A 24,459-nucleotide genomic window follows, 5' to 3' on the forward strand; every position below is an offset into this window, starting at 1 on the left:
GGAGAGTGGGGATACAGAACTATGGTGGTGAATGTGGCATGAAACTATACACTGTAATCTTACAGTCTTGTGACAAACTATTCAAAAAAAAATTTTGGAAATGATAACCAAACACTAAGAATATTTTTTTAATCCTTCATTTGTTTATTTATTTTACAGGACAGATAGCAATTGAGAGGGGAGTGGAAGATAAGAGAAAGATAGACACCTGCAGACCTGCTTCATTGCGCACTGAAGCTTCCTCTGCCCCTGCAGGTTGGGAGCAGGGGCTCAAACCTGAGTACTTGGGCATAGGGTATACCACTGCCTGGCCTCCTAAGAATTAAATATTTAAAAAAAAAATTATTTATGGGGCTGGGTGGTGACATCCCTGGTTGAGCGCACATGTTACAATGCACAAGGACCTGGGTTCAAGCCCCTGGTCCCCACCTGCAGGGGGAAAGCTTCACAAGTAGTGAAGCAGTGCTGCAGGTCTCTCTCTCTCTCTACATATCCCCTTTCCTCTCAATTTCTCACTACCTCTATAAAATAAATAAAGATAAAAAAAAATTTTAGATTTTATTTATTATTTCTTAATTGGATACAACAGAGAAAAATGGAAAAGAGAAGCAGAGATGGAGAGGGGAGAAAGAGACACATGCAACACTGTTTTACCACTTGCAAAGCTTCCCTACTGCAGGTGGCAGCTGGGGGTTTGAACCCTGGTCCTTGTACACTGAACTGTGTCTGCTCAGCTGGCTGCACCACCACCAATGTCCCCCCAAATAATATGTTTTTAAAGAAAGAAGTTTTGATTAATCATACATATATATGTGAAGACAGAGAGCATCACTGTTACATGTGATGTTGAGGACCAAACTCAGGATCTCATACACTCACCGCCAGCGTTGTACCCACTGTGCCACTCCCTGGCCCACTAAGCAACCATATTTAAGGACCTGTGGTCATTTTTAATCATTCAGGAACACTTTATTTGAACGAGGCAATAGATGGGCCTATAACACTTCTTCCTAGAAGAATAAAAATAGTAAAATGCATGTATTTTCTTTTTAAAAAATATTTATTTATTTATTTATTTATTTATTCCCTTTTGTTGCCCTTGCTTTTATTGTTGCTGTTATTGATGTTGTCGTTGTTGGATAGGATAGAAAGAAATGGAGAGAGGAGGGGAAGACAGAGAGGGGGAGAGAAAGATAAGACACCTGCAGACCTGCTTCACCACCTGTGAAGTGACTCCCCTGCAGACAGGGAGCCGGGGGCTCGAACCAGGATCCTTCCTCTGGTCTTTATTTTATTACTTGTCGTCACTGGATACAGTAAATTACTTCTTCAATATCTTCTTCCTCATGTTTCAGGGAGCTGGCTCGGGAAAAGGTAATGCGAGAAGTTAAAGCCTTAGCCAAGCTTGAACACCCAGGAATTGTCCGATACTTCAATGCTTGGTTAGAAACACCACCAGAGAAGTGGCAAGAAAAAATGGATGAAATCTGGTTGAAAGATGAAAGGTAACACTGTTAGACGCAGACTTAAAAACTAGTTTTTTAGGGCTGGGTAGTGGTACCCCTGGCTGAGTGCACATGTTACAGTGCACAAGGACCTAGGTTCAAGTCCCAAGTCCCCACCTGCAGGGGGAAAGCTTCTTGAGTGGTAAAGCAGGGCTGCAGATGTCTCTCTCTCTCTCTCTCTCTGTCTGTCCCCCCTTCTCAATTTCTGGCTGTCTCTATCCATTGAATAAAGATAATTTAAAAACTAGTTTTTAAGAAATTATCTCTATTGATTTGATAGAGACAGCCAGAAATTGAGAGGAAGGGGGGGAGATAGAGAGGAAGAGAGACACCTCTAGACCTGCTTCACTGCTCCTGAAGTAACCTGGGTCTTTGCACACTGTTATGTGCGCTCAACCAGGTGCACCACCACCTGGCCCCAAAAAACTAGTTTTTATTTATTTTATTATTATTATTAATTTAATTTAATTTTTATTTTTTAAAATTTATTTCTTTATTGGGGAATTAATATCTTACATTCAACAGTAAATACAATAGTTTGTACATACATAACATTTCCCAGATTCCCATTTAACAACACAACCCCCACTATGTCATTTATCATCCTTCATGGACCTGTATTCTCCCCCCCACCCACCCCAGAGTCTTTTACTTGGGTGCAATACGCCAATTCCATTTCAGGTTCTACTTGTGTTTTCTTTTCTGATCTTGTTTTTCAACTTCTGCCTGAGAGTGAGATCATCCCATATTCATCCTTCTGTTTCTGACTTATTTCACTCAACATGATTTTTTCAAGGTCCATCCAAGATCGGCTGAAAACGGTGAAGTCACCATTTTTTACAGCTCAGTAGTATTCCATTGTGTATATATACCACAACTTGTTCAGCCACTCATCTGTTGTTGGACACCTGGGTTGCTTCCAGGTTTTGGCTATTACAAATTGTGTTGCCAAGAACATATGTGTACACAGATCTTTTTGGATGGATGTGTTGGGTTCCTTAGGATATATCCCCAGGAGAGGAATTGCAGGGTCATAGGGTAGGTCCATTTCTAGCCTTCTGAGAGTTCTCCAGACTGTTCTCCACAGAGGCTGGACCAATTTACATTCCCACCAGCAGTGCAGGAGGGTTCCTTTGACCCCACATCCTCTCCAGCATTTGCTGCTGTTACCTTTTCTGATGTATGACATTCTCACAGGAGTGAAGTGGTATCTTGTTGTTGTCTTTATTTGCATTTCTCTGACAATCAGAGACTTGGAGCATTTTTTCATGTGTTTCTCGGCCTTTTGGATCTCTTCTGTGGTGAATATTCTGTCCAAGTCCTCCCCCCATGTTTGGATGGGGTTATTTGTTGTCTTGTTGTTGAGTCTGGCAAGCTCTTTATATATGTTGGTTATTAAACTCTTATCTGATGTATGGCATGTAAAGATCTTCTCCCATTCTGTGAGGGGTCTCTTGGTTTGGGTAGTGGTTTCTTTTGCTGTGAAGAAGCTTTTTAATTTGATGTAGTCCCATAGGTTTATACTTGCCTTAGTCTTCTTTGTAATTGGATTCGTTTCATTGAAGATGTCTTTAAAATTTATGCGGTAAAGAGTTCTGCCAATATTTTCCTCTAAGTATCTGATAGTTTCTGGTCTAACATCCAAGTCCTTGATCCACTTGGAATTTACTTTTGTATTTGGTGAAATACAGTGATTCAGTTTCATTCTTCTGCATGTTTCAACCCATTGTTTCCAACACCATTTGTTGAAGAGACTCTGCTTTCCCCATGTAATAATAGTCTGGGCCCCTTTGTCAAAGATTAGATGTCCATAGGTATGGGGCCTCATTTCTGGGCTCTCAATTCTATTCCACTGGTCAGTGTGTCTGTTCATGTTCCAGTACCAAGCAGTTTTGATGACAATGGCCCTATAATACAGTTTGAGATCTGGGAGTGTGATGCCTCCAGTTCTGTTCTTTTTTCTCAAGATTGTTTTGGCAATTCTAGGTCTTTTCTGTTATTATTATTATTTTAAAAAAATATTTATTTATTTTCCTTTTTTGTTGTTGTTGCCCTTGTTGTTTTTCATTGTTGTAGTTATTGTTGTTATTGATGTCATTGTTGTTGGATAGGACAGAGAGATGGAGAGAGGAGGGGGAGACAGAGAGGAGTAGCGAAAGATAGACACCTGCAGACCTGCTTCACCGACTGTGAAGCGACTCCCCTGCAGGTGGGGAGCCGCTTCACCGACTGTGAAGCGACTCCCCTGCAGGTGGGGAGCCGGGGACTCGAACTGAGATCCTGACGTCAGTCCTTGCGCTTTGTGCCACGTGTGCTTAACCCACTGCACTACCACCCGACTCCCTAGTTTTTATTTTAAGACATATTTTTTGTCTTTGTGAGCAAGGTATCATTTTCTATGAATTAAGAGATAATGATTAAAAAAGAGAGAAAAATAGCAGATTTCTGTTCCCTGTCATGTTTGTGAATGACCTTTAGTCATATGTTCAGTGGCAAGTTGATTTTTTTTCTCATCTGTTTTTGTTATTCATTTTTTTCTGTAGCTTTTTAATATATATATATATATATATATGACATCAGGTAATGTACTTAGGTTCTTGATCATATTCAGTCTGCCTAGTGAGTCCAATTTTTTCTTCTTTTTTAATAGGGTAGAGGGGGGGAGGGAGGGAGAGACAGACAGACTAGGGCTCTGTTGATGGAGCTCCCAGGTTCCAGCCATGGTGCTGTCATGTGGTGCTGGGACTTTACCACAGGGCCTCACACATGGTTAGGTGCAAATTTGACTGGGTGAGTTATATGCCAGGGCCTTACTATAACCTTTTACTTAGTTCACAATTCACAATTCCTTTGAAAATAAATGGTTTGAAAACATTGCAGTTAAAAATATATATAACTGGGAGTGGGGCGTTAGTGCAGTGGGTTAAGCGCACATGGCACGAAGCACAAGGACCAGCGTGAGGATCCCGGTTTGAGCCCCCGGCTCCCCACCTTCAGGGGAGTCACTTCACAGGTGGTGAAGCAGATCTGCAGGTGTCTATCTTTCTCTCCTCCTCTCTGTCTTCCCATCCTCTCTCGGTTTCTCTGTGTCCTATCCAACAACAACAACAATAACAACAACAACAATTTAAAAAAGGGCAACAAAAGAGAAAATAAATAAATATAACATATATATAAAAGACCTGATGTATTACAACAAAGTAAAGGAATCTGGGCTGGCAGGGTGTGTGTGTGTGGGTCTTCAGGTCCTGGAACATGATGGCAGAAGAAGACGGGGTGGGGGGGACTTAGGGTGTTATGCGGAAAACTGAGAAATGTTACACATGTACCCACTACCAGTTACTGTCAATGTAAATCATTAATCCTCCCAACATAGAGGAAAAAAAATAGCATAACCTAGAGAGAATGTCAAGTATGCTGTAGAAAGAGACACCTTTGGGAGTTGGGCGGTAACGTAATGGGGTAAGCACAGGTGGCACAAAGCTCAAGGACCGGTGTAAGGATCCCGGCTTGATCCCCCAGCTCCCCACCTGCAGGGGGATCGCTTCACAAGTGGTGAAGCAGGTCTGCAGGTGTCTTTCTCTCCCCTTCTCTGTCTTCCCCTCCTCTCTCCATTTGTCTCTGTCCTATCCGACAAGAATAATAACTACAATGATAAAAAACAAGGGCAACAAAAGGGAATAAGTAAATAAATATTAAAAAAAAGAGACGTCTTTAAAAAAACAAGCAAACGGGAGTCGGGCTGTAGTACAGCGGGCTAAGCGCAGGTGGCACACAGCACAAGGACTGGCGTAAGAATCCCGGTTCGAACCCCGGCTCCCCACCTGCAGGGGAGTCGCTTCACAGGCGGTGAAGCAGGTCTGCAGGTGTCTATCTTTCTCTCCTCCTCTCTGTCTTCCCCTCCCTCTCTCCATTTCTCTCTGTCCTATCCAACAACAACAACAACAACAATAACTACAATAATAAAACAACAAGGGCAACAAAAGGGAAAAAATAAAATAAAAATAAATATAAAAAAAATTTAAAAAAAACTATTAAATGGATCAAGAGCGATAACTCAATAATGTGGCTTCTTCATTGCCAGACATGAAACCCAGGTTCAAGCCCCAATGCCACCTGGGAGATGCCACCTGGGAGATGTTCTGGCAATGGAGGAAGCTTCCTCACTGTCTTTCTGTTTTTCTGTCCAAATGGAAAAGTAGCCTTGGTCGATGAATCCACTCATATTCCAGGCCCCAGTTCCACCAAAACCGAAACAAAACTACTAAATAAATACAATGAATATATTATTTACCAAAAGAGCTGGAGTACAACTACTGCCTGAAATTGTGTGACATGAGAGCCCTTGTTATAGTGACACTTTCACAGACACAACCAAAAGAGCCAAACTGTGGGGGAAGGACAAAGCAAAGTGGCCTTGTCTCAAGGCCCTATCAACTATGTACTGTTTTACATAAAGGTTTTTACTTCTGGAACTGGGTGGTGGCGCACCTGGTTGAGTGCACATATTACAGTGTGCAAGGACCCAGATTTAAGCCCCCTGTCCTCACCTGCAGGGGAAAATCTTCACAAGTGGTGAAGCAGCCCTGCAGGTGTCTCTCTCCCTCTCTGTCTCTCCCTCCCTTTCAATTTCTGGCAGTCTCTATTAAATAAATAAAGATAATGAAAACAATTATTATTATTTTTTTTTACAAAAAGTTTTTACTGTTCAGGTGTGAGAGTGCCAAAGAATTGTTTCAAGTATAAAATTAAGCCTTCAAATTAAGGTATACAGAAGGAATATGTGGCATGTAGTATTGCTAATCTCAGCCTGTTTTATTTTACCTGTGTGCCCTTTGCCATTTAGTAACTGATTTTCTTGTAGTTAAAGATTTTAAGCCAGAAGTAGATCACATGTTCCAACCAACACATATTCACCCTCATTCCTTTCGCTTTCTTCCCCCATGCAGCACAGACTGGCCGCTCAGCTCTCCTAGCCCTATGGATGCACCCTCCGTTAAAATACGCAGAATGTATCCTTTCTCAACCAAGGAACATATTGAGATCATAGCTCCTTCACCACGGAGAAGCAGGTCTTTTTCAGTAGGGATTTCCTGTGACCAAACAAGTTCATCTGAGAGCCAGTTCTCTCCCCTGGAATTTTCAGGAACGGAGCCTGGAGACGGCAGTGAGTCAGTAGATGCAATCTGCCACCTGCAGGACAGCTGCCTCACAGACTGTGATGCGGAAGATGGCACTGTGGATGGCAATGATGAGGGACACTCCTTTGAACTCTGTCCTTCTGAGACTTCTCATGTAAGATCAAGAGAAAGAACCTCATCTTCTATAGTGTTTGAAGATTCTGGCTGTGACAATGCATCCAGTAAAGAACTCAAAACCAACCGATTACAGATCGGCAGCCATTATGCTCATCAGCTCAGTGCTTTCAAGCATTCCAGTAGCCAGTCTTCTTCTGAACCGACTTTGTCTATCTCACCTCCCAGACCAACCACTTTGAGTTTAGACCTCACAAAAAACACGGCGGAAAAACACCAGCCCGGTTCACCAAAGGTGTACCTTTATATTCAGATGCAGTTGTGCAGAAAGGAAAACCTCAAAGACTGGTTGAATAGCCGCTGCACCATTGAGGAGCGAGAAAGGAGCGTGTGTTTGAACATCTTCCTGCAGATTGCGGAGGCGGTGGAGTTTCTGCACAGTAAAGGGCTCATGCACAGGGACCTCAAGGTCTGTATCTCTAGCACATCACACCCACGGCACTCAATCCCGTGCTTTATAATTCAGTGCCTGAGGGAGTTGGGCGGTACCACAGTGGGTTAAGCGCACCTGGCACAAAGCCCAAGGACTGACGGAAGGATCCTGGTTCGAGCCCCCGGCTCCCCACCTGCAGGAGAGTCGCTTCACAAGCAGTGAAGCAAGTCTGTGGGTATCTTTCTCTTCCCCTCTCTATCTTCTCCTCTCTCCATTTCTCTCTGTCCTATCCAATAATAATGACATCAATAACAACAACAATAATAACTACAACAAAAAAACAAGGGTAACAAAAGGGAATAAATAAATAAAATAATAATTGCAGTGCCTGTCAATCTTTAACTGACATAACCTCACCAGCTGAGGAGAGGTCTGCAAATGTAGCCTTTAGCAAAAATAAGAAGTTTCATGTTTTGAGACTCTTAGACATATTCTTGTTTCTTCTTGATGGCATGTTTCTGCTCATTTGACAGTAAAAAAGTGTTCTCAATCTTTCTAATGGAAAAAAAAATCCACCATGAAAAGATGCATTTTGTTTCTCCTATGGCTACTAATGTCCCTATATATGATCCCTTAGGACCCCAAAGTAGCTTAGTGAATGGGGCCATGGGTAACATCTCTGAATTGGGGCATATCTTCAAGGCTTTATCTTTTTATTTTATTAATGAGAGGGAGAGGAGGAGGGGAGAGAGAGAATGAATGAATCAGCCTCACTCTGGTACATGAGCTGCGGGGGTTGAACTCAGGACCTCATACTTGAGAGTCCAGTGCTTTATCCACTGTGCCACCTCCCAGACCACACATCTCTCCATGGTTTTTGTCTTCTTCATTTCTGAGCTGTTGTTTAAGCTTTGAAAAGACAGGGAAGAGATAAATGGAGGAAGATGGTGAGTGATCGGTCAGCCAGGTGATCGCTTTGCAACTCTAAAATCTTCAATTCTATTTTCTTTCTTTTTTTTTTTCTTGTCTCCAGGGTTATCAATGGGGCTTGGTGCCAGCACTATGAATCCACTCCTGGAGGCTATTTTTCCCATTTTGTTGCCCTTGTTGTGGCTGTTATTATTGTTATAGCTGTTGTTGTTGGATAGGACAGAGAGAAATGGAGAGAGGAGGGGAAGACAGAGAGGGGGAGAGAAAGCCAGACACCTGCAGACCTGCTTCACCACTTGCGAATCGACCCCCTTGCAGGTGGGGAGCTGGGGCCTCAAGCCAGGATCCTTATGCCGGTCCCTGTGCTTTGTACCACCTGCACTTAACACGCTGTGCTACCGCCCGACCCGCTTTCTATTTTCAATATATATGTGATATTGTATATATATTTTTAAATATTTATTTATTAATGAGAGGGATAGGAGGAAAGAGAGAAATAACCAAATTATCACTTTGGTACATGTGCTGTTGGGGATTGAACTCAGGACCTCAAGCTTGAGAGCCCAACACTTTATTCACTGTGCCACCTCCCAGACTATATGTGATATTGGATATTTTAACAATTTATATACTAAATTATACATACATATATATGATTCATTTTTATTAGTGACTTGATACTAGTTTACAAAATTACAAGATTTCAGGGGTATAATTACACACCATACCTACTATCAGAGTTATGTGCCCATCCATCCCCTAACCCCATAGATCTCACCAGGTCTGAGAGATAGTTAAGTGGCTTTTTTGTTTGTTTAATTGATTGATTTTTCTTTTATGCAGATTTGTATGCCATAATAATATATATATTTCCTATGAAGATATGTGATTATTCAATTTCTTCCATGTTTCATATGGTCATAGCATTCACATTCACATCTTAGTGAGTGTATAGATTTTTTTCTGATGGAAGTAACTTACATTCTTGACAGATTTGTGTTCATTTTAAGGTTTTGTTTTCTTTTCAGTGTGGCACCAGGGCCTTGTGCGTGTAAGTTACTACTGTCTCTCCTCAATAGTTTCATTTCTTATTTGGGAGGTAGGGGGTTGAAAAAAAAACCCACACAAACTATTGGCCAGGGCACCATGTGTAGAGCTGCCCTGGTGCCATCCATGCTACTCCCGTGTGCTGCCAGAACTTGAGCCCAGCGTATCATGCATGGCAAGGCTCCTTATTTAAAATATTGTCAGTTATGTTCTAGGCAGTAAATAAGCTATTCAGAGATAATATTTTCTTCTAAAATAGAAGTAGGTCTTGAAGTCCTTGATTGCAGCTACACACAAAGCACAGCACTACCTCACAGGGAAGAAGGGACTTCCCAAAGTCAGCAGGATACTTGCAATAGAAGCTTGGGGAAATAAATGCTGGAGAGTCAGGGGGTGGGGGGAGCGTGGGAAGGAGCAAAACTACTCTATTACAATGTTTAGTCAATAGCTGACACCAGAAGGTAGAAGAGAGAAGGAAGAGTGAGATTTAAGGCATTATGGCCTCTCGATGTCTTTCATGGTTATTCCTGTTTATTTTACTGCGTATGGAAAATTCATGAGACAGGGAGAGAGAGAAACGAGGCCATCACTCTGTGAACATGCAATGCCAGTGATCAAACCCAGATCTCAGGCATGTGAATTTGATACTTTTACCAGTTTAGCTATTTCCCCAACCAAAAGAATAGAAACTTATTACTGTGGACTTTTCTTATCTGCAGTGACTTCATTGTATCCAGGTCAAAATGGTACCTTGGAATTTAAAATGTTTTCCTAGCAGGATTTGAAGCCTGATACAATTCAGTCTTATGAGTGAATTGGCTTCCTTTTTATTTCAAGGTTAGGAATAGCTCTTATTTTACCAGGGGTTGGGGTAGACTATCAGTGAAGGTGGTATATTTTGTGTCAGGGAATGAGTTTGAAGAACCCATGGGGAATTTGGTTAGATAGAGTCTGTAAACAGTGTAGGAGTCTGTAACTCAGGATGGAGGTCTTGGAGTATATGGGAGCATCTGGATGTGAGAAGAGGCAGTGGAAGCTTGTTAAGAGCTGTCCTTGTGGTCTGGGAGGTGGCAAAGTGATAAAGCTTTGGACTCTCAAGCATGATGTCCTGAGTTCGATCCCCGGCAGCACACATGCCAGAGTGATGTCTGGTTCTCTCTCTCCTCCTGTCTTTCTCATAAATAAATAAAATCTTTAAAAAAGAAAAAGAAAAAAAAAGAGCTGTCCTTGACACAAACTGAGTGGTCAGCTATTGTAGGGCAAGAACTATACTGACTGTTGGACTTATAACAACGAGACCTGGGTTCTTTCCCCATGAAACCAGACTGCCTGGGTTTAAGTCCCTGCTCTGCCACATGCTAACAGGGTCACTTTGGACAGTTTACTTCTGGACATGAGTTTTCATATCTGTGAAATGAGGCACTAACAGGTTGTAAGCATTACATGAGTTAACAGTAAATTGCTTAGAAAGGTTCCCATTGCGTTGCATATACAGCATTTGCTGTTGTTACTAATTCAGCTATAATAATTATGTCTCTTTTTAAATTTTCCCTTTTGTTGCTCTTGTTTTTTTTTTTTTTTTTACTGTTGTTGTAGTTATTATTGTTGTTATTGATGTCATCGTCATTGGTGGATGAGACAGAGAGAAGGGGAAGACAGAGAGGGGGAAAGAAAGACACCTGAGACCTGCTTCACCACCTGTGAAGCGACTCCCCTGCAGGTGGGGAGCCAGGGGATTGAACCTGTATCCTTACTCCGGTCCTTGCACTTTGCAACACGTGCACTTAACCTGCTGTACTACCACCTGACTCCCCATAATTATGTCTTAAGTAATAAATGTAGGGCGGTTTACCTAAGGAGGGTATATAAAGTAATAGTATTGAAGAGTACTCTGGACCACAGAAAATGAGAATCTCTAAGGGTTTAAATAAGTGTCCAGTATATATGCCAGCTTCCTCTTCTACCTTCCTTTTTCCAAACTCACGGTAGTGTCTAGCATTGTCAGATTATTTTTAAATTCATATTAACCCATTTAAAAGAGAAGTATGTTTGAGAACATTTATCTGTAACATACATATTCATCATGCTTCTGTCTGTTCCTTTTTTTTTTTTTTTAAGCCTTCAAACATATTCTTTACAGTGGATGATGTTGTGAAGGTTGGCGACTTTGGGTTAGTGACTGCGATGGACCAGGATGAGGAAGAGCAGATGGTCCTGACCCCAATGCCAGCTTATGCCAGGCACACAGGGCAAGTGGGCACCAAACTGTATATGAGTCCAGAGCAGGTGAGTCTTCTGGTTTTATTCTGAATTAAAAATAGGATTTTACTGTGGTCCAAGAGGTGGTGCAGTTGATAAGCATCCAACTCTCAAGCATGAGGTCCCAAGTTCAGTCCCCAGTAGCACGTGTACCAGAGTGATGTCTGGTTCTTTCTTTCCTCCTATCTTCCTCATTTAAAAAATTAAGTCTTTAAAAATATATATATAGGATTTTATTGAATGTGACAATAAGCTAGACATGCTCTAAGAGTATCCATTCACATCCTGTATAAAATCCCCAGTAAAGGGGCTGGGTGGTGGTGCACCTGGTTGAACACGTTACCATGTGTAAGGACCCAGGTTCAAGCCCCCAGTCCCTACCTGCAGGGGAAAAGATTCACAAGTGGTGAAGCAGGGCCGCAGATGTCTCTCTGTCTTTCTCCTTCTGTTTCTCCCTTCTCCTCAATTTCTGGCTGTCTCTATCTAGTAAATAAATAAAGTTTAAAACATTTTTAAATCTGGAGCCAGTTGGTGGTGCACCTGGTTGAGCACACATGTTACAATGTACGAGGACCCAGGTTCGAGCCCCCAGACCCCACCTGCAGGTGGAAAGCTTCACAACTGGTAAAGCAGAGCTGCAGGTGTCTCTCTGTCTCTCTCCCTCTGTATCAACCCCTTCCCTCTCAATTTCTGGATGTCTCTATAAAAAAAAATTTTTTTTTAATGCCCAGTAAAATAAAATTTGAAAGTTGTGAAAAATGATGTAGTGTTCCACAGACAACATAGGTAGGATACAATTCCTACATCTTTTTTCCTTTTGAAAAAGATTTGATTGATGAGGCCCAGATTTGAGCCCTATACCTCACATTCCAGAGTGGTGCTCTGCTTCCTCTCTCATATATTAACAAATAAATATTAAGCAAATAAACAAACAACAACAACAAATCTCACAAGGCATAAAGCATGTTTATCCTCTAACCTAGAACCTGGCAGCAGCCAGAAACTTAGAATGTCCCAACACCACAGGGGAGCACCATAACAGCAGGGAAAGCACTGTGGATGGCAGAGCAGTTTTGTGGTGTCTCTCTCTCTCTCTCTCATAAATAATGAAAAGGTAGGAAAAAAAAGAAAAATAAGAATAAAAAGGTAGGGGGCTGGGTAGTGGCACACTTGGTTAAGTACACATATCACTGTGCTGAAGGACCCAGGTTTGAGCCCCTGATCCCCACCTGCAGTGGTGAAGCAGGTCTGTGTCTCTTTCTCCCTATCTCCCCTCCCCTCTCAATTTCTTTCTGTCCTGTCAAATAAAATAGAAAAAAGGAAAAAATAACCGCCAGGAGTAGTGGATTCGTAGTGCAGGCGCAGAGCCCCAGCAATAACCTGGAAGGCAAAACAAAACAAAGGTATAAATTATTATTTTTCAAAGTATTTAATTTAATCTTTTCTTTTTTTTAATTTCTTTTGAGATTTTATTTATTTATTGAGAAAGATAGGAGAGAGAAAGAACCAGACATCACTCTGGCATATGTGCTGCCAGGGATCAAACTCAGGACCTCATGCTTGAGAGTCCAAAGCTTTATCCCTGCGCCACCTCCTGGACCACTTATTTTATTTTCAATTTGATAGGACAGACAGAAATTGAAAGGAAAGGGCAAGAGAGACACCTACAGCCCTATTTCATGAAGCTTCCCCCTGTAGGTGGGGAGCGGGGGCTTGAACCTGAGTCTTTGTGTATTGTAACATGCAAACTCAACCAAGAGTTCCACCACTCAGCCTCCCTTCCTCTCTTCTTTCCTTATCTCCCTCCCTTCCTTCCTCCTTTCCTTTCTTCCTTCTAAATTTACTGGGGGGTGGGGGGGGAATAATGGTTTACAGTCTAGTCTTTAACACTTAGACATAGCCTCTCAGCTCCCCTTGACTGGAGTCTAGGAGACAGGCCAGGACCCCAGTATTCCTCCATCCTGTCCCTTCCCCAGAGTTTTTTGCTTTGGTATAATATCCCCTCCACCTCGAAATCTTAATTTTTATTTATCTAGGAACAGATGAAGAGAGACCATAATTCTTTTGTTCTTGGTTGTAATTACCAAGACATACGAATTATGTTCTAGTATTACACAGTGGTAAAACAATCAGCTTCAACTCTGAAAGGGTACATCATATTCTGCCCCTTTGAGATGCTTTTGCATTTCATTCCTTATTTGTTACGTGACTTATAAAGATCACTTTTAAATTTGTAAATACTTCTTTTTATGAGAAACGGAGTGAGAGAAGAGTACTGCATAGACCTGACATATGTTAGTGCCAGGACTGAGCCCACCTGCATGCAGGTCTGATGCACTACCTACTCACTATCTCCCTTTCCCAAAGATCTCCTCTTATACATTATGGCACTACATTTGTTTTGTAAGTGAATATTTAATAACACTTTTTTTTCTCACTGTTGATTAATTTGTGTTCTATACAGAAATATGGGGGGATAGGAATGCATACAGAACAAAACAATAATCACATTAAGAATACCTAAAACATTAAGGTGGTTGGTTACTTCCTTCTCTGTGGATATATACATATCTTATTTATTCATACATGCCATATTTTGGAAAACAAACTTATATTCCAGTCCACAAAATCTTGGTTATAGGGACGAGGTGGTGGCACACCTAGTTCAGCACAGGCTTTACCATGTGCAAGGACCTGGATTCCTGGTTCCCACCTACAGAGGCAAAAGCCTCACAAGTGGTTTGAAGCAGTGCTGTAGGTGTCTCTTTTTTCCCCTCCCCCTCATGATTTCTGCCTCTATCTAATAAAAAAGTAAACTTAGTAAATAAAAAATTTGCTTACCATATTAAAAGTATGTTTCCCACATTATTAAAAGTTCTTAGAAAAGATTTTGGGTTGCCCAGTACTCCTTTTTAAAAAAATATCTTTATTTATTTATGATTGGATAGAGACGTTGAGAACGGGAGAGACAGAGAGACACCTGCAGCCCTGCTTCACCACCTGTGAAGCTCTCCTCTCTACAGGTGGGGACTTGAACCTAGATCCTTGCACACTGTAATTGAGTGCTTAACCAGTGTGCCACCGCCTAGCCCCCCCCCCCCCAGTACTCCTTTAAGCAACTTATTTTGGACATGCTCACTATGAATTTTATTGTTAGGAATATCACTTAGATAGCCATCCCTACGTATGAATTTCTGTCCATGTTTCCATCTACCTTAGCGTGGGTGATATTAAGTAGAACCATCTAGTGGGAGTAAATATGGATTGCCAAGTTGCATTGCATTGCGTTGTATGTTCATTTATATTCTACAAATAATGCAGGAGGTGTCCTTTTCACTGTGTCCTTATAAGCTCTCTTTTTGTTTGTTTTGTTTGCCACCAGGGTTATCACTGGGGCTCAGCATCTCCACAGCTCCACCATTTCTGGCAGCCATTTCTTCTTTTTTTATTGGGGGGGGAGGGGGTGGGTGGTGAGACAGTGTGTGAGAGAGACACCTGTAGCACAGCTCCACCCCTTGCAAAGCTTCCCATCCCCATCCTCTGTAACCCCCGCCCCTTGCAGGTGGGAACCAGAGGCTTGACCCCAGATCCTTATGTATCACACTGTGGTTTTGAACATATTTTCTTTGAATACTTCCTAAAGTTTAAGGATGAGGGGGAACAACAGGGAGATAGATAGGCGATGCAGTCCCTGCAATATTCCATTTGAGAGTCTGTAAGCATAGGACATACTGGCGCCCAGAAGGAACTAGGAAACAGCCAGTGCAGCTCAGTGGGGATTTGTAAGCACTTGCAACTACCTATCCAGTGATTTCTCCCAGTTAGAAATGGGAGCTTGGAGCATTCCTGAAGTGCTGCGCCTCTTTGTAATTTTCACAAATAAAAGGATCCCAGGAGGTCACTTTTAATTTGAATGCGGCTTTGTAGAATAGAGTAGTTTGGTTGTAATTCATTTGCTCATTTGAATAAATATTTATGGAGAGGTTCTCTGTACTTACTTAACACGTTGCTGGGTGGTGGAAACACAATAGAGGCAGTTAGTTCCCTTCCCTCCAGGACTTTATAATCTAGTTGTGAAGAAGAAATATACATATGAAAAATACAACTCAGAATGCCAAGCAGTCCATAATTAAGTGCCATAATGAGGCCTAACCACAGTTGATTAGTGGTTTGGAGTAATGAAGATTTTCTCATAAAAATGGGTGAGGACTAAGATGATTGGAAAGGAGAGATCTGATTTAGATAGTGTCTGCTTTGAAAAACTTTACCTCAGGGGTCCATGAGCAGCTTTTACTACCTCCTAGGAACCTTTTTTTTTTTTTTTTTCCTTGCTTTGCAAGGCTCCAGGTCTCTGCCGGTCCTGTTTTACTGATGCATATCTCAGAACTGTACCTGGGCTTTCCTTCTGTAATGCTGAGGAGTTTAATTACTGTGCTAAGAGAAGAGGCTTGGGACTATTAACTCTTTGCTGACGGTTTCCACACTCGCTAATTGCATTTCAAGCAAGAGCTGACTCAGTCAGCTTTGGGGCTCACTATGTCATGTTATCCGTGTACGATTGCTAACTTTAATGTGAATTTTCTTCTGACATTCTTTTCTTCTTTGTATGGGTTTTCAGATTCATGGAAACAGCTACTCTCACAAAGTGGACATCTTTTCTCTAGGTCTCATTCTGTTTGAATTGCTGTACCCATTTGGCACTCAGATGGAGAGAATCATGGTGAGTTCAGCCCTCCTTTAAAAAAAAAAAAAGGGAATGAAAGTAGCCAGAATTTTATAAAATAAGGAGCCTCTCATGCCTGAGAGTCCAGTGCTCTAGCCACTGCACTCGCTCCATGACCATACCATGCCCCTGCTTTATAGAAAAGGAAAGTGGGGGAGTCGGGCTGTAGCGCAGCAGGTTAAGCGCACATGGGGCAAAGCACAAGGCCTAGGGAAAGGATCCCGGTTTTGATGCAAAGTGCAAGGACTACAGAAAGGATCCCAGTTTGAGCCCCGGCTCCCCACCTGCAGGGGGGTTGCTTCACTAGCAGTGAAGTAGGTCTGCAGGTGTCTATCTTTCTCTCCCCCTCTCTGTCTTGCCCTCCTCTCTCCATTTCTTTCTGTCATGCAACAATGACAACATCAATAACAACAACAATAAAATAGCAAGGGCAACAAAAAGGAATGAAAAAAATATATATATATATATGAAAGTGGAACATAAGGAGACTAATGGTGTTCATGAAAATTTCCAAGTGAACTTTCAAAAACTTAGTGTTTACTTAGTACTTGGTATAATTAACTTGGCTTTCTTCACACACACACAAAAAAAGAATAATAAGAAGAAACAAAAAAGGCTGTATCATATCAGAAAGTTTAAAGACTAACACAGTAATCTGCTTAAGGTCACAAATATTCTTTGATAAACGATTGTTATTTTTTTTACATGAATCTATTTTCAGTTCAATGTCAAGAGTCAGGTGTTAATGACAACTTGAGTATAATTATATCTGAATTATTTTCTCAACTTTGGTGGCCTGATGGTGTGTACATCTGAGCATAGGAGGCATTTATGTGCAGACTATCAGGTTGAGAAAGCCTACAGATAAGTTTTCTCTCTGGTTTGGTATCCAACTTTCTTCAGTATGAAAAATATTTTACGTTTAGGGCCGGCCAGATAGCTCACTTGGGTAGTGTGTCGCTTTGCCATATGTGCAACCCTAGTGTCATCCCAGCCCCCACTGCATTGAAGGAAGCTTTGGTACTGTGGTCTCTTTCACTTTCTCTGTCTCTCTCTTTTTTTTGTCCTAGATCTTAACTGATGTAAGAAATCTCAAATTTCCACCACTGTTTACTCAAAAATATCCTCGGGAGGTATGTATAATTCTCATTTGTGACTTTCAATGAAACTGGAGTTAGAACATAAGGGGTGCTTAGGAGTCAGTTCATGGATTTCCCCATTTTCCAGACAAGCCATAATTCTAGAGAAGAAAGGGACCTGATCCCAAGAGCACACAACTTCTTAAACCAGATAAGAACTCAGGCCCCAGGATGCTCAACCAGTTCTGAGCTTCATGGGGCACAAACTCCTGACTGTCAATCATAGTAACCTTTTGCTTCTTTAAGACTGAACTCCTAGCTCACCCTCATAGGAATAGAGTTGCCGTTATGGTCATGTCATTCATTTCTTCATCTTAGTGAATTTGGAAGAGATCTTAAAAATGGCATATTTTTTAAAATATATTTTTATTTGTTATTGAATAGATACAGAGAAAGTGATAGAGAGAGTCAGAACTACCACACTGTCTTTTATTTATTAATTATTGGATAGAGACAGCCAAAAATTAAGAGGGAAAGGGGAGATAGAGAGGGAGAGAAACAGAGAGACACCTGCAGCCCTGCTTCACCACTTGTGAAGCTTCCCCCTGCAGGTGGAGACCAGAGGCATGAACCTGGGTCCTTGCCCACTGCCCACTGCATTGTGTGTATTTAACCAGGTGCACCACTACCTGACCCTGACACATTTTTTTTAATAGTTTATTTTTTTAATGAAAGAGAGCTACAGAGAAAAATACAGAGAGAAATCAGAACACTGATTAGCGCTGGTTTATGGTGGTGCTGGGGATTGAACCTCAGACTTCAGAGTCTCAGGCATGAAGGTCTTTTGCATAACCATTATGACATGTGTGCTCAACCAGGTTAAATAAAATCTTTTAAAATTAAATAAATAAATAAAATATATTTTAAAAAGAGGAAGTAAAAAGACTTTCCTAAAGCAAGTAACAGAGTGAAAATTCAACATCTCTGATTCTGGAGCTCCTGTTCTTTACCTCTATATCAGTGCTTCTCAAATGCCAGTGTGCATTTTATTTTATTTTTATATAAATTTTTATATATGTATTTGTTATTGGATGAGACAGAGAGAAATTGAGAGGGGAAAGGGAGCTAGATAGAGAGAGAGACACACAGAGCGATACCTACAGTCCTACTTCACCACTCATGAAACTTTCTTCCTGCAGGTGGGGATCAGGGGCTTGAACCTGCATCCTTGCACACTGTAATGTGTGCACTTAACCATATGCACCACCGCCTGGCCACTCAGTGTGCATTTTAAAAGGCTTGGGGGGGGGGGCGAAGAAATAAATAAATGCTGTGGTACTTGTTAAAAATGTGAATTCTGGGAGTCGGGCAGTGGCGCCGTGGGTTAAGCGCACATGGTGCAAAGCGCAAGGACCGGTGTAAGAATCCTGGTTCAAGCCCCCGGCTCTCCACCTGTAGGGGAGTTGCTTCATAGGCGGTGAAGCAGGTCTGTAGGTGTCTATCTTTCTCTACTCCTCTCTGCCTTCCCCTCCTCTCTCCATTTCTCTCTGTCCTATCTAACAATGACAACATCAACAATAACAACAATAATAACTACAACAACAATGAAAAACAACAAGGGCAACAAAAAGGGGAAAAAAAAAGATACCTGGCACTACATATACCTGTCGTCTCTCTTCTCTCTGCTATGAAACTATTTTTTTTAATAATTCAAATTATGTTTATTTAATTTTCTTTACTATTGGATAGAAGCAGAGAGAAATTGAGAGGGGAGATAGAGAAGGAGAGACAAAGAGACACCTGCAGTCCTGCTTTACCACTTGTGAAGCTTTCCTCCTGCAGGTGGGGACCAGGGGCCTTGAACCTGGGTCCTTGTGCGCTTTAGTGTGTGCGCTTAACCAGGTGTGCCACTGCCTGGCCCCTGAAACTCTATTTTGCATGAAGTAAAGGAAATCAATATTTCTGTAAAGGGGATTATAAAGTCAAGAGAAAGTGTTCAGTGCTAATTAAGTCTCAAGAGGCCAGAAAATCTGTGTCTGTAGCAATAGAGTACAGGACTTAGAAGCGTGAGGTCCAGAGTTCAATTCTTGGCAACACATATACTTATCATGTAATACTCTCGTTCTCACTCTCTGTTATTGACAAAAAAAATATTAAAGTTTATTTAGGGCTAGGTGAGAGGGGCTCTCAGCACTGCTCAGATATGGCATAAGATGATGCCAGGGATTGGCTCAGTGACTTCTGGGGCCTTGGGCATGATGTGGGCTGGTGCTCTTGCAGAACTGAACTACCTCCCTGACCCTAAGTCTTTATAAAGTTATATTGACAGACATGCCCATCAGTTTACACATAGTCTTTGGCAGCTTTTGTACTTCCATGGCAGGGTTGAGAACTTGCTTCAGAAATTAGCTCACAAACTCAATCAACTTCAGAAAATCTTAACTGACTCTTCAGTGCGTGATCTGAATCTGCTTTCTATTTCAGTATGTGATGGTTCAAGACATGCTCTCTCCATGCCCTGTGGAACGGCCTGAAGCTACAAACATCATTGAAAATGCTGTGTTTGAGGACTTAGAGCTTCCAGGAAGGACTGTGCTCAGACAGAGGTCTCGCTCCTTGAGTTCATCAGGAACGAAACATTCAAGACAGTCCAGCATCTCCCACAGCCCGTTGTCAAGCAGTTAGCCTTACACTGCGCTGGTACCCTCCATCTCCTCCCCCCATACACCCCTAACACACACAAACAGGTAACACAGAACAGCCCGCCTCTTAGGAATGTGACTGTCCAAGATGGTGAACGCAAAGATTTTGTTCTTTGCTGAATTTCATTTTGGAGTACTTTTTCTCAGTGAGATTTAAACTGGATTTGGTGGCAACCTGTAGTTTGAGCTGACTCTTATTTCGCTTTGCTCAAAGAGGTGCTTATCACCAGATTCATGTGTGGTCCTTTGTCTTCGTTGGTCTCTTGAAACTGGCTGGCCAAGCTTTACAGTCCTCACCTTTTGCCTACAGAGGTAGAAGCAACCTCTGAAATGTACAGACAGAAGTAAAATATTTTTATAGGACTCGCTACATGTGGTAACTAGGTGGTTCTAGAACAGTGCTTTCTAGAGATTTGGTAGTGAGCTGGAAATTGACTTTAAAAAAAAAAAAAAAAAAAAGCTGACTCCTCTTCTGTCCCTGGTGGGTAAATTCGGAATCTACACTATTTGGGGTGACGAGTAGCACAAACTGTATACTGGGTGATGCCCGTAGCTAGTTTTGTAGTGACTTTTGTAGCATTAAAGAGCTGTATTCCTTAGGTTCTAGGGAGAGTTTATGCTTTTTCTATTTTTTACCTCCAATAAAGGGGAAATTGAAGCTTTTTTTTTTTTTTTTAAAAAAAAAAGTCAGTTGGTTAAAAGTTCTGGTCTTGGGTGGAGGAGAACATTAGTATGAAAAGAATCATGTGTTAGTTACCTCTAACTTCTTCAATTTATGGACTTTCTACACCTAATGAAATCTTAAGTGTCTTATATAATCCTATAGGTTGATGTTTTCCCCAAATGGATTAGAGATAAGTTTGATCATCTAACTTGCTAACATGCTTGCTTTTTTTTCCACTGTAAATATGTTTATATTTTATTTATAAAAATTCTGAACTCAATCCATTTGGGTTGGTGGTGTACAGAACACACCTAGGTGTGTTAACTATTGTGACTTCTTTCAAGTCTAAATGATTTAATAAAATGTTTAAAAATATTTTCTGTGGTCTCAGTGGTGTGTGTGTGTGTGGGAGGGATGGTAGCCAAATGCTAGCTTTTCAGATTAATAAAATAAGACTATAACTTTGGGGAGGCTTAAAATCCTACCCATAGGGAGTTGGGCGATAGCGCAGCAGGTTAAACACATGTGGCACAAAGCACAAGGACTGGCATTAGGATCCTGGTTCGAGCCCCCAGCTCCCCACCTGCAGGGGAGTCTTGGTGAAGCAGGTCTGCAGGTGTCTTTCTCTCCCCCTCTCTGTCTTGCCCTCCTCTCTCCATTTCTCTCTGTCCTATCTAACAATAACAACAATAACTACAACAATAAAACAACAAGGGCAACAAAATAAATTAATTTTAAAAAATAAAAAAAAAATCCTACCCATAAAAATCTTATGGGAGGAGGTAATGGGGCCAGGGGTAGATAGCATAATGGTTATGCAAACAGTCTCATGTCTCAGGCTCTGAGGTCTCAAGTTCAGTCCCCCACATCACCATAAGCCAGAGCTGAGCAGTGCTTTGGTAAAAATTAGTAAATAAATAAAATCTGATGCTTAACCTTTTCCAAAGATGTCTCCATTGTTTTTCAAACACTTGACAGAAGGGTTGGGTTATGGTATACCTGGTTGGAACACACACATATATTACCATGTGAAAGGACCCAGGTTCAAATGCCCAGTCTCCATCTGCAGGAAGAAAGTTTCATGAGTGATAAAACAGCACTGCAGATGTTTCTCTTTCTGTTTCCCCTTCCCTTTTGATTTCTCCCTGTATTAAAAAATGGGAAAGAGACCCAGGTATTCCAGATCTTAATCAGCCCCCCACACACACACACACACATTTTTTAACCAGAGCATATTGGTTTATGGTGGTGCTAGGGATTGAACCTGGGACCTCAGTGCAATCCAGTGCTCTTCCCACTACTCAACCTCCCAGACCATAGATTTGCAAATATCTTACATGATGAAACCAGGCCTTCTTTCATATTAAACCCACATGGACCCCTGCACTTTGTACTCACTAGCACTTAATCACTGTCAAGTGACAGGCGAGCCAGTAACTCAGCCTCCCTAATAGCTGTTGTCCCAGAGGGTGGAGTGTAGCTCCTTGTAACCCATAAACATCTAGCTTAAAATCTGATACTTGGTTTCGAATGTTTTGGGAACTAAATTGGAAGAGCACAATGGGGAGCCCTGACATGACTGGAAGTGGATAGCCAGATAAGAGGAAAAGAAATGTACCAGTCGGGAGTAAGGTGGTAGCGCAGCGGGTTAAACGCCAAGTGGCGCAAGGCGTAAGGATCACAGTTTGAATCCCGGGCTCTCCACCTGCTGGGGAGTTGCTTCACCAGGCAGTGAAGGTCTGCAGGCGTCTGTCTTTATCCCTGTCCCGTCCCTGTCTTCCCTTCCTTTCTCCATTTCTCTCTGTCCTATCCACCAACAACGACATCAATAACTCCAACAAGGGCAACAAAAAGGGAATAAATAAGTATTAAAAAAAACAAAAGGTCCCCTTAGTGCGTCTGTCTAGCGAGTAGTTACGACTGCCCAGTCCATGTAGGAGTCAGCTGGGGCGAAGTCAGCGGGGCGCCGGTTTGCAGAGACTCCCAGGGGCAGTTGTGGGGGGGGGGGGAGGACCTGTCTGGGCCTAGTTACTGGGCAGGTGCACGGAGCCCTGGAGAGTGCCTGAACAGTGGATGCCCTTCCCCACTCCCACCCACTCACCCCCCTACCCCACCCCCAGCTCGTACCCTAGTTCTGCCATGGTGTTCTCAGGCCATGGAAGCTCCCTGTGTAAGCTCTGATACAGCCCCACGGTGTAGGGAGAGAGGGACTGTGGACTTTGGCTGTCCTTGGGTGGTTTCCATGAGCGTGGCCAAGACAGGGCGCAGACTCAGAAAATCTGCAATTGTCATGTGCTTCTGGACAATAAGGGTTCCATAGTGGCTACCTACAGGAAGACACATCTGTGTGATGTAGAGATTCCAAAACAGGAGCCAATATGTGAGAGCAGTTCTACCTTGCCAGGGCCCAGTCTGGAGCCACCCAGCAACACACCAGCAGGAAAGATTGGTCTGGCTGTCTGACATGCGGTTCCCTGAACTCTCCCTAAAGCTGGCTCAGACTGGAGCAGAAATACTCACCTATCCATGCGCTTTTGGATTTGTTACAGGCCCAGCCCACTGGGAGGTGCTGCTGTGGGGCCGGGTCATGGAAACCCAATGCTATGTGGTGGCGGCAGCGCAGTGTGGACGCCACCATGACAAGAGAGACAGTTACGGCCACAGCATGGTGGTGGACCCTTGGGGGACAGTGGTGGCCAGATGCTCTGCGGGACCAGGCCTCTGCCTCACCCGGATTGACCTCCGTTACTTTCAACAGCTGGGCCAGCACCTACCGGTGTCCCAGCGTCACAGGCCTGACCTCTATGGCAATCTGAGTCACCCACTGTCTTAGAACTTGTTCACTTGAGACCTCCAGGGTAGGCTGGTGTTGTTGTCTTCTGGGCAGGGCCCAGGCATGCCCTCCCCCATCACTTGAGGAACTGAATCTCTAAATGGAACATATCCTCCACTTCTTGGGAAAGGAGAAACTTTCAGCTAAGCTCCTATTCCCATTCCAGAAAGGGGGTGTCTCAGTCACTATCTGATGTGAACTGAAGTTAGGCTGAGAACTGAGCAGAATTGGCATTGAAAAAAAAATCACTCCGAGAAAAAAAAATACCAGTCAGTGCAATAAGTATTGAGCAAAATGAAGGTTGAACAATCTTTATGCAAGAAATGGAAGAGTCTCAAATTACGAAATTTTCTAATGGAAGCAGACTGCATGCTTTCACGTCAGCGAGAGGAGAAACAGGCTAAGATATGTAGCACCCACCTGAATCTGCCTGTGCTGTCCTCATGAGTCTAACTCCACTTACAACTTTCTACTGTGAGTTCCACCCCCACCCGCAGTGGGGCCTGCCTAGGAGGGTTTCCCCTGGAGAATCCTGCTTGCACTAACACTCAGGCAGAGCTTCCAAATTTTGCCTCCCATGAAGACACTTAAGTGCTGGTCAGGAAGACAGAAATTCTAAGAAAAAAAAAAAAAACTGCCGGGAGTTAGGCGGTGGCGCAGCGGGTTAAGCGCGCGGCGCAAAGTGCAAGGACCGGCAGACCGGCATAAAGGATCCCAGTTCGAGGCCCTGGCTCCCCACCTGCAGGGGAGTCCCTTCACAGGTGGTGAAGCAGGTCTGCAGGTGTCTATCTTTCTCTTCCCCTCTCTGTCTTCCCCTCCTCTTTCCATTTCTCTCTGTCCTATCCACCAACAACGACATCAATAACCACAATAATGTTAAACAACAAGGGCCACAAAAGGGAAAATAAATATTTTTAAAAATTACAAAAAAAAAAAAAAACCTTCCACCTACTCTGCGTTTGCCTCTGAACAGAAAGCAAGAAAGCAGACACTGATGTTGAAATTTCGGGAAAATTCCTTCTTTTTCCA

The 24,459-nt window shown here is 42.5% G+C and overlaps 1 protein-coding gene and 1 pseudogene across 2 annotated transcripts in view; both read left to right on the top strand.

Annotated features, from left to right (window-relative positions):
* Positions 1-20,600, top strand: part of EIF2AK3 (eukaryotic translation initiation factor 2 alpha kinase 3) — a 93,176-nt gene extending 72,576 nt beyond the window's left edge. For both annotated transcript variants that reach the window (XM_060187359.1, XM_060187360.1), the window contains exons 12-17: positions 1,356-1,505; positions 6,455-7,229; positions 11,289-11,456; positions 16,048-16,149; positions 17,223-17,285; positions 19,716-20,600. In XM_060187359.1, coding sequence (XP_060043342.1) covers positions 1,356-1,505; positions 6,455-7,229; positions 11,289-11,456; positions 16,048-16,149; positions 17,223-17,285; positions 19,716-19,916 — 1,459 coding nt within the window. In that variant the 3' untranslated portion in view covers positions 19,917-20,600. The remainder of the gene's footprint in view (positions 1-1,355; positions 1,506-6,454; positions 7,230-11,288; positions 11,457-16,047; positions 16,150-17,222; positions 17,286-19,715) is intronic.
* Positions 20,601-21,970: 1,370 nt separating this feature from the next.
* On the top strand, positions 21,971-24,284 carry LOC103123257 (deaminated glutathione amidase-like; annotated as a pseudogene).
* The last annotated feature ends 175 nt before the right edge of the window (positions 24,285-24,459 follow it).

This window comes from Erinaceus europaeus, chromosome 3 (assembly GCF_950295315.1).
Source record: "Erinaceus europaeus chromosome 3, mEriEur2.1, whole genome shotgun sequence".
Lineage (NCBI taxonomy): Eukaryota > Metazoa > Chordata > Mammalia > Eulipotyphla > Erinaceidae > Erinaceus > Erinaceus europaeus.